This window comes from Pleurodeles waltl, chromosome 6 (genome assembly GCF_031143425.1).
Source record: "Pleurodeles waltl isolate 20211129_DDA chromosome 6, aPleWal1.hap1.20221129, whole genome shotgun sequence".
In the NCBI taxonomy this organism is placed as follows: Eukaryota; Metazoa; Chordata; class Amphibia; order Caudata; family Salamandridae; genus Pleurodeles; species Pleurodeles waltl.
Window position 1 is genome coordinate 422,385,431 of NC_090445.1, and position 11,067 is coordinate 422,396,497.

The 11,067-nt window shown below is 44.6% G+C and overlaps 1 protein-coding gene across 2 annotated transcripts in view; it reads right to left on the minus strand.

Annotated features, from left to right (window-relative positions):
• Positions 1-11,067, minus strand: part of USP49 (ubiquitin specific peptidase 49) — a 356,661-nt gene that overhangs the window by 137,457 nt on the left and 208,137 nt on the right. For both annotated transcript variants that reach the window (XM_069238415.1, XM_069238416.1), the window contains one exon: positions 2,270-3,677. In XM_069238415.1, the coding sequence (XP_069094516.1) occupies positions 2,270-3,649 (1,380 nt within the window). In that variant the 5' untranslated portion in view covers positions 3,650-3,677. The remainder of the gene's footprint in view (positions 1-2,269; positions 3,678-11,067) is intronic.

An 11,067-nucleotide genomic window follows, 5' to 3' on the forward strand; every position in this document is an offset into this window, starting at 1 on the left:
ATCACTGTGGTTATTTTGCACTTTTATATAGCGCAAACTCGACCAGCAGGCATTGAAGCTCTTTGCAGGAGCATCAATTATATTACAAAAGTGCAGATTCATTTTTTGGAGGGCACGGGGAGATGAAATTAATTGCCCAGAATCATGGGCCGATGCCGATACATGAAGCTTGTTCCCCCGTTACAAAGGTACCAGCTTTGGTGCTATGCCACATTTGAGACATCCGTTGAAGAAAAGCATTAATTCAGTGAAAAACGCTTTGGATAGCATGGACTCAAAAAACAAGATTAAGTAAAGCATGTGAAATGTAATCAGGAAGAACATGGTTACATTAACGCTTTTACACTTATAATATGCTGGCATGAAAAAAACCTGCAACTTTTACCGTTCTAATGTGGACGAAGCAGGGAAAGGGTGCAGTACCACAAGCTGTTCCTAGGCGTCTCCTGGGACCTTTTTTGGCCACATAAGGTACTGCACCCTTCAATCTTGAATTCCACACATCCCCAATGAGTTTCATTCGCTCTGCTGAAAAATTAGGTGCAGCGCCAGTTTTGTGAAAAGGGGTAGGTTAACACAGGGTGTGACTGTGAGGAGCTTGGTAGCACCCCCTAGAGGTGTGGCTACCTACGGGCAACACACCCCACGGAAAACAGCTTTGGGCACTAGTCTGTCCTCTCTGGCCCAGTCTCCAGACTGTCTACCCAAACAAAGGGGAGTCTCTCAGGAGTGTTATCGCCATTTGCTGACCAAAGGTGGCTTCCCCTTTGACGCTCGCCTTTCGGGCTAACACCTAGCGTAGTTTTCTGCTAAGGGCAGGTAGCACCTCTCCTCTCCCTATCTCTGATGTCTATAGTTCCTAAGCCTGGGAGTCATTCACACCATTCCTTAGACGGGCAAAAATCTGTGGCCAGTGCCCATGTGAGGCCACTGGACCAGCTCGGTTGCAGATTATCAACTTTTTAAAAGTTGCATTACTTTGACACTTAAAACTGACCTGGGCATCAGGTCGGGTTTAATACCACGATTATTGTGGTAATTAGCAGTACCCAGTTAGGTAGTCCCATTCAGCAGTTAGCCAGGCTGGGATGAGAGCGGCAACCCTGTACTAGCCAATGGGGCTAATAACTTTTTTCAAAGCAAAACAACAGTTTAGAGGTGTTGCTGCTAAGACATATATAAATGATAAGCCCTATATGCCCTGCCTCGTTAAGGGAAGTGGTAACTTTTCTATTGGTTTAAATGGTAAAGTCAATCTAGAAGCTTAAACACTGCCCTTCCAGTCTGCAGTGGCAGGCTGGGAGGCATTTTGTACTTTATCACACTCTGGATGGCTCAATCAGTGCTGCAGCCCTGAGTGGCCACTGTGCTTTATATGCCCTTATAAGTCCGTAGTATATGGTACTAAGTCAGTAGTTGACAACTGGGCATAGCCAATTAGACATACACTTTGTAAGGGGTTGGAACATTGGTACTGAGATCTGGTTAGCAGGACTCAATGCAAAAAAACAGCAGCATCAGTCCACAAATGTGGGGGTGAACCTGCAAAAAGAGGCATTTCCTTACAAAGAGCGACAAAAAAACAAAAAAAGATTGTCTTGTGGGTAAGGAGCCTAGAAAGGAGCAGTGGGAAACAAGTTAGATTTACTCTACTGGCTGAAGCCTGCATCACAAGGCTCGCAACTCCATGTTTCCAACAAGAAAATGAGCCATAACAGAGAATCGTTTCTAACGTAGTAAATACAGCATGTTTGGTGTTTTTTCAGGCTTTTTCTCCAGATAAATTTCAGCAGGTTTGGCCTGACGGAATCAAACTGGCAAAAACAGCAAAGGTGAAATAATCATCATAGATCATGTCATTATGATCCCTGTGAAAAGTCCTATTTGCACAAGGTTCAGAATTTTGCCCTGAAATTGGTATGAGGGCTTTAGTCAAGCTGGAGGGAGGCATCATGTGAATCATGAGAAGGTGCCAGCTGTGAGGATCAACAGCATTACAGAGTTCATGCATATTAAACCAAAAAACTAATTTTCTCAAGAACATCAGTGATTTCCATTAAACATCGCTTGGATTATAGGCAGTGGCTATTCGAGCTCTAAGACAATATTGGATGGGGAGTTTACAAATAAGAAAAGGTTATATTAGTTAACAAGGTAACTTTACAATACCTACAGTCAACTAGAAAAGCAGATGATGTAGAATGGCATACAAGTTAATGAGCAGCACCATCAGAGTTTATATAACAAACAATATTTTACACACAAATACCTGACTGAGTAGCTGCCCGTGAAAGATGGTGTTCACCACCTTGAGCACCTGCTTGGTAAGTTTCCTCTGTGAGAAGGGAATGAGTATTCTTCGCTTGGTTCCCTCAGACTCCAGTTCTTGCTGCACTTTGTCCAAGAGCTCACATAGGAACTCCTGAGCATCCTGCTGGTCATAACCCCGAAAAGCTGGGATGAGGCTCCAGACAGAGTGCAGCATAGCAAAGGGAGACACCAGTGCCCATTTTCCTGACCACATAACACGGAAAAGGGTGTGCAGTTCATTACAGAGAGAAATGTGCTTGGTCGTAGGCTCCTTAGGTTGGATCAGTTCTAGACTGCGGTCAATGGATGAACCTCCATTTAGGCCAGCTGGCAAACTTTGTTTCACCAGGGATCCTAGTTTGACATTCCGACCTATCCCAATACTGGAGGCTGACCCATGCACCAGCTTGCTCGGTAATGGAGGTTTCCCAATGGCTGTTTTGGCCAATAACTCTTCAGTCTCATCTGGGTTAAGAGTCAAGAAACATTCCCTAAATTTCTGCAGGTGGCTAAGCACTTGGAGAATAGAGTTCATGTAGCAGGTATTGCCCAGATTACGGAGGCCAGTCACGCCTGGCGTGACCAAAGGCTTCCGCTGTATGGAGTAGAACTGCCTGAACCTAGTGTTGCCCACTGGTTTTGAGGTAGGAGCACTTGCTGACATCTCCCTGAACTTGCGAGGAATAAGACTGTCCCTGTGAGCATGAGATAAGAGTCTTGCACTCTTTCTGGGTGGTGTATTGGCAAGCTCTTCCAGAAGGCGTCTTTTGACCTCCTGCCTGCGTTGCCGGGCTACTTCCTTCTTCCTCTCCTGCTCCTCCCATAGTTTCATCTGCTCCTGTCTCAGCTGTCCCACAGAGCTCTTCTGAAACCATGTCCTCAAAGCTTTGGCCAAAAGGAACCTTCGCCTGTGCCAAAGAGCAGTAAGCATCTGAGGTTTCCTGGGAGGGGCTCTGCAGTGTGTATACGTGGAACCTCCCATCGATCTCAATGTCCTACCACCATGGGGCAGCAGGCCATGCTTTTGATTCCTTACTGCAGTCAATGTGCTTCTCAGCAGCTTCAGGTCTCCCTCCGGGTTGTCATTAAGGACATAATCCTCACACACATAACAGAAGACAAACAGTTCATACACCTCCATTGCCAGTGGGTGTCTGGTCTCCTGGAAGTGCTTCAGTGAGTGCTCCTCAATGTACCGTCCGCAAGCTACGTGTGAGCATTTCAAGCAGGCCCAGATGGCCTCTGTAGTGTCGCAGTCAACACAGCGCCACTTCTGAGGGTTCAGGATGGAGTGATCCTGGGCAAGTCTTAGCCGCCCTACATGCTTGCATCTATCCATGACTTACAAAAGTCTCCACAGATTTACCCTAGGAAAGAAAAGCAGGAGGAAAAACAGCATTAGTGTCCACTGAAAAGATGAAGAACACAGCTTTGTAAGCAGCAGTTTCAAATTTTAATTTTCCTACAAAGACATAAATATGAACTTTAATCAAAATATTTGCGGAGTGAAACAAAACATCAGCTGTGTTAGTGGGAGAAATATAGGTAGATAAAAGACTGGATCTGTGTGGAAGCCAGCGGATCCAACTTTCAATTACCTCAAAGGAAGGTTTGCAACATTCTGGAAATCGTGTTCTTTATGTGAATTTCTTCCTTCAAGTTATCTGGCACTTTAATACAGAAAAGTCATGAAAACTGCAAAACCACAAGAGCGAATAAGGAGGGTTATGCGTTTTTAAGCAAACTGGGTATTAAATGAACAGGAATCCTAGTGTTTTTCAGAGCATCTAATTTGATTTGGCAGTCCAGGACATCAAGAAAGAAGCAGTATCATTTTTGGGATGCAAAAGAAAAAATATCTTAGCTGTTATTCTGGTTCTCCATTATGAGCATCTTCATTTATTTATTAACATTGAATAGATCAATCTAGTCACGAGTTTCGCAACATTCTTATTTTAAAAAGAAACACATTTCACAGTTTCAAACATAAAAATTAAAAATCATAAAGAAAATATATCAAATGATGAATGCTGGCTGTTTTTTATATACAAGCAAATAGAAACGAGTGCACCAAACAGATATACCTGCATTAACCATGGAATATAAATCAATTGCATTATTAGCAAGGTGATGAGTTGCCATGTGATAGGGCATAGGCCCCCTCCGAACCTTTAGACTGGATTGAGGACTTGGTATTGATACAGTAGTACTAAGTTACATGATATAATATACCCTAATACCAGACCGATCCAGGCCTAAGGATATCTGGGGCACCACTTTGCACATTCGTAGCTAAATGCAGCTCCACATCACCTAGATTGACTAAAAGATGAGCAATGTTACATCTCATGTACAAATGAGAAACTGTCAACATTCTACAGCAGTTGAATGTAATAATTAGATATTGTGATCATCGGCTAACTTGCATATTTTTATGTAATGTGCCAAGAATCGACATCTCTGTGTAGGTTAAACTAAACTATGCTTATTATTTGGCTACTCGTATAAATGCACTGACTTATATTGATACAACACTTATGATAAAAAGACATACATAAAAGTTTTTTTTTTTTTTTAAGTACATCAAATTATTGGAACAAACCCTTATAAGTTTCTCCTTTTAAAGAGGCCACTACACAGAACAGGGAGGAGGGAATACAGTGACGAATCTGCTGTTAGAGTTTTCAACAGAATGTTTGATCATGAAGTAAGTTGTTATTCTGATGGATACCTCTAACAGCAGACTCCTCACTTTAGATTAAACACCAAAGCAGTACCTCTCTAGGTGGAGGGTCTGTGGAGTTGTCTCAGACCCAAAAACCTTGCAGGACCGAGAATGCAAAATGCCCTTTCTGCTAGATCTGGCTGTCAAGGCAATAGTGCTTAGTGAACATATGTACTGAGTACCATGTCGCAGAGAGGCAGATGTCAGGGACAGGCACTTAGCGTGCTAATGCAGTGGTAGCAGCCTTAACCCCGGTGGAATCAGTTCTCAGACCATTCAGTGGCTGCTTCTTGGGCTTATGCAGATCTTAATACAGAGGACTATATACCTCCTCTACAAGGTCCACTTCTGCACTCCTTTCGTTTGCTTGTCGCAGAGAACCCAAAAAAAGCTGATTGTCCAACAGTGTTTCTAGGTAAGGTCAACCTAAAAGCTTTTGAGGTGAGGAGGAGGAGCAGAGAATGTAAGATGGGTGATGGACTGCCCAACGTGAAAAGGAGTAAAAACTTAAGACAAGAAGGCCGCCAGAGCTCTCAGCACCAGTTTGTCTGGGGAAAACGGTTTTGTATGGCAGAAGCACTGACAGTGCCTGAAGCTCATTCAGGTGACAAGCTGAAGTAATTGCAATAAGGAAGATAGTCTTCAAAGTCCAGAGACACAGCAACTATGCATCTGCTCAAAGCGCATCCAGGAGAAATATTAAGACTAAATTGAGGTCCCACTGTGGCACTGCAAATAAATGTAGGAAGAAACGTGCATCAAGCTTTTTGTAAACCTTCTCACAACAGGTGGTTTAAACAAGGCCTGTTGGTCAAGCAAATGTAAAAAGGCAGAAATGGCCAACTAATGTAGAGTAGCCATCACTGCAGACTGTGTGCAGTGTCCTTTTAAATTTGAAAGGTATCCTTGGTATTGGGCCTAGCAGAACTTCAAATACCATTGCAGAAACTGCATAGGCCAACTGGTGTACTCGACAAGGAGAATGCAGTAGGCCAAAAGGTCAAGAAGCCTCAGAGGTGCTCTCAGAGAGATCCAGCACAGAGAATAAATGTCAGGACCACAGCCCAAAATGTCCTGGTTTTGTTGTAATGGTGGAAAGGCCTAAACTGTACCATATGCAGGACAGTTCAAATAAAAGTAAGCTTCTGTGAAGAACTCAGGTGTGTGTTTGGCTCATAGAACTCGAACCCAAAAGATGGCAGGAGGTTTGCAGTCCTCAAGAGGTGATCTACAGCTGACTGTAGAGAGCCTTCCTTCAACAGCCAGTTATCAAGGTAGGGCAAAACTGGTATCCCTGACCTCTGTAGATGGGTAGTGACTACAAGTATAATGTTTGTGAATTTCAGAGGGGCACTAGTGAGGCCAAAGGGAATCAGAGCAAACTGAAAATTAACCTGCCTTACCTTAGGTAACATGTAGGACTGCATAACAGGTGCATGAAAGTAAGCAGCCTGAAGGTTCAAGGACAACATCAAGTCATTTGGGCCCCGGGTAAGAGCATTTTGAATAAGTCTTTTCGCAGGAAGGCACTCAAAGGCAGAAGGCCCCACCCTTCTTCGGTACAAAAAATTAGCAAGAATAGAAACCCTCTCCTGTTTCAGAACATGAACTCTCTCTATAGCTCCTTTGGAAAGTAAAACTTGCAACTCTTGCAACAGAATAAACATATGTTCCTCCAAGTTTCGTTATCACCTTGGGGAAAGATTTGGCACAGCAAAAAGATACGGTAGGGCTTAGCCATGGCTGAATGATATGAAGGACCCATCTGGTAGATATCAAAGATCAACACCCTGAAAGAAAGTGCTGGAACCTGCCTCCCAAAGGGTTGCTGTGCACCACCAATGGTAAGCTAAAGCCACTTGGTAGCTGTAGTTAAACAGGAAGGGTACTTTGAGGACTGGTGCTCTTGCTGGCCTGCACATTGCCTGCCAGGTCTACGTCCCCAGCCTCAAAAGAGCTGTAGTGATTGCAGCAGTGGCTAGGGACACTGATGTTCCCTACACGCCGGTCCACTAAGTACTCTATGAATTTCCTAAATTGGGGAGAAAACTGTTTGGCGGGGGTCAAAAGACTCTGAAAGTGCACCATGGGTCTACTTTCTTTTAAACATTCTGTAGCAGAATTAGCTTTCTCCGTGAACAGGCAAGGGCATTCATGATTGGCAGCAGAGCACAACACCGCTGCCAACCGTCCTTTTCCAGACAATCAGTACAATTAAGGCCAGCATGAACCATGTATTTGCCCACATCTTGACTATCATGAATTGCTTGAGCCATTGAGGCCTTATGGTCTTCCAGGACTGCCCACAAGATCAAGGTAGCCATGTACTAGAGGGCATGTGTATACTGGGCCAATGAGCAGAATGTGTTGACTGATCTCAATGCTAAGCCAGCCAAGAAAAGGAGCATGTTATGTACTCTTAAAGCATTTATTCCTAGGGTATAGTACTGCGGATTCACATGCTATACACACTCATGCCAGCTAGTGTTGGGCTTGGACTCTACAAGTTATTTTTCTCAAAGAAGTCTTTTGCTGCTGACATGACATTGAGATTCCTCCTCTTTAAATGAATACACATGTTCTACGGCTCAATTGTTAGACTGTTCATTTTTTCCCATCAATATGACGAGTGAGAATGGAGTTGAAGAAGTAATAGTAAAGATCAAGTATTATATTTTTAAGACTAAAAAATATGTACATGTATGTATATACAAAGTGTTATACATGAAATCTAACACCGGACTGCCTGCCAGCACCACGCACTACAAATACATGCTTACAAGGTAACATACTCCATTCGTAGCATGTGTTGGCTGCAGACACACAATGCTTTGCATAGACTGAATCAGTTCTCCTCTCATAATGGCTTTATGCTTGAGATCGTGCAGATGTCTTGAACAGCGTCTGTAGGGCTGCTTGTCCAACAAGGGCTTGATGTCTTGCTTGGACGTCTACACAATAATGTTTAGTAAATGTGTGTGGATTTGTCCATTTAGCTGCTTTGCAAATGTCAGCTAAGGAATGTTGCCTAGAAAAGCCATAGAAGCATCTTTCTTCATAGTAGAATGTGCTTGTGTAACTGTTGGAAATGTTTGCTTGGCCTTTATGTAGCATACCTGCATGCATTTAACGATCCTTTTCAAACTTCCTGCCTTTGAAATAGTGTTTCCCTTTCTAGGGTGTGAGAAAGCAACGAACAGCTGCTGTGTTTTTCGAAAAGGGTTGGTTCTCTCAATGTAATACATGAGTGCTCTTTTAACATCAAGTGTGTGAAGTACTCTTTCTGCCACTGTCTCCGACTTCGGGAAAAAACAGGTATATTAAGCGTCTGATTTAAGTGAAAAGGAGAGACGACTCTGAGGAGAAACATTGTGTTTATCAGCAGCCATACTTTGTTTTGGAAGACTTGAGAACTACTGTTAGAGCATGCATTTCACTAAATCTTCGTACTGCGGTAATAGCCTCCAGGAAAGCAACCTTCCATGACAGGAACTGAAATGGACAGGAATGTAATAGTTCAAAAGGTGTGGACATAAACCTAGTAAGTACATTTAATTTCCATGACGGAACTTGGGATGTCCGTGGAGTAATTATTCTCCATAAAAGCTATAATGACCAATATGCGGGAAAGGGGCTGGTGTTTACAGTTTTACAGGTATGCTGCAAGGTGCAGTCGTATGGAAGCGTATGCTAGCAGTTCTTTCTGTAAATGTAACAAATGGCATACTATATGTTATACTGTGGAAGCACAAAGGATTATGTGCTGTTCTATACAGTAATGGACAAACTGTTTCAACTCAGCTGCATAATAAGCTCTAGTTGAGCAATGTTCCTCTCTAAGAGCGTCCATACACTCTGGTGGTGACTAAGTATCCAAACTCTATGACTTTAGGAACCAAACTGTGAGTTGGAGTTGTTTGGGATGGCGATAGTCACTTGTGAGATTGGGTCCAAAAAAGGTCTGCCCTTGGGGAGATTTTCCCTGCTCCACCACTCCAATGACAGACTGTGAGTGGAATCAACACTAGATCCCTTCAAACTGCCCTCTGGTTCTGACCACTGAGATGCTAAACACTCTTGGAGGGGACACATGTGAAGCCTGGTGTGTGGGACAATTACTATACAAGAAGCCATCATGCCTGGGAGGCACACATAACTATTCTGAATGGCAGACAACAATGTGGCTGAGAAGGAGTCAGTTGGTTCTGCAGATTGAGAACCCCATGGGAAGTGGGGTATGCTTTGGCTGCAACAGAACTCAGAACCACTTCCATAAGTGATTTTATCTGGATAGGTTTAGGTGGTACCTCATGGCATTGATGGTGCAGGAAAGTGCCTCATTTGACATGGTTAGCCCCCCCCAACTTTTTGTCTGGTATTTGATGTAGTTCCAAAGTTGTTAGTGCCCAGGGCCCCTGCTAACCAGGTTCCCTGAGGCAGATCTTTCCCAAAACTGTTATGATGCATTGGCACAATTGGCAACACTTTTAGCTGCCCCTGTAAGCCCTAGTAAATGGTACTAAGGTACCCAGAGCATGGGGTACTAAGGGTAGGCCCCTGAGGCCAGCAGCATAGATTGTGCCATCCTCAGGGACCATGCATCCAAGTGCACCCACCACTGCCATTGCAGGCCAAGGGCCCTGGTACAATCCTAAAATGCAAAGCTGGCATGAAATACAGCCCGTATGACCCGTCCACTACACACTGCAAGCAATATAGGTAAGTCACCCCTCTGGCAGGCTTTTCAGCCCTAAGGCAAGGTGCACTATACTGCATGTGGGCATAGATGCATGAGCAGTATGCCCCTACTGTGTCCTTGCCAAACCTGGGACATAGTAAGTGAACAGAGCAGCCTTTTTACATGCATGTGCTGGACACTGGTCAGTATAAGTTTCACAGCCATACGATGGCCACTCTGAACCCCGGGGTATTTGGTATCAAACAACTCAGAACAATAAAGCCAAACTGGTACCAGTATTGGATTTATTGCAAAATGTACCCAGGGGCCACCTTAGAGTTGACCCCTGCAAAAGCGAACTAACCCTTGCATGGTTGCTGGCTGGCCACAACTAGTTCACCACCACCAGACAAGATACTGGAACCCTGGAGTGAGAGCCTTTACTCCCTGGGTTCAGCAAACAAAGCCCTTCCTGGGCAGAGGTGCTGCACCTCCTCCCCCAGGAATATGCACAGCTCTACCTGCAAGCTTCAAAGGGCTTGACACCCGTGAAACTTGACCCCAGCCCTGCTGCTAGCAGCAGATGGCCGCTCCGTTGCAAACCCCCACTTTTGGGAGGAGCGCCAATGAGAAAATGCACAAAGGACAGGAGGAGTGGCCACCCCCAGCTTGCATCGCACCTAAGGTTTGCATGCGAGGTGACCTTGGGGATAGGGAAGTGACCTCTACCCACAGGAAGTGGTCACATAGTGGGTGTAGCCACCCTAAGGTAGATGACCCATTGGTCACTACTAGGTACTCCCCTAAAACGCCCACTAAGTGCAGTATTTAGTGGGCACTCCTAGACCTGCAGATCAGATTCCAAAGACACAAGAAGGCCCAAAGCTCAAGAACTAGATTACTGCTGCACAAATTAAAAGGCGCCAAACCCTGCATGCTGCACCCAGGACTGGACAATCGCCGCTGAGTGTTTGCATGGAAATTGGACGCACTCTACAAAACCCCAGAGGACTTCCACCTTTCTGAAAATCACCAAACATCTCCCTACAGAGTGAAGGCATTACTCCCTGCGACAAAGCAAAAGACCAGTGAAGTCCAGTTCACTGACTGGCCGCTGATTGAAGGACCGGACACAGCAGCCAGACCAAATTTCACCTGACAGACCCCAGAGGACAAATCGGCAAATTTGTGACAAGTTTGGCTGCGCTGAAACCGCCATTGGCTGAACCTGGCAATAACCAGGGGTACTGGTCCCCCAACGTTGGACACCCAGAAGAAAAGTCCACTCCAGACTGCCAAAGGTTCAGGAGCAAGCCCCAGTTGAGGGACGTCAGGACACTTAAATCACCACCCA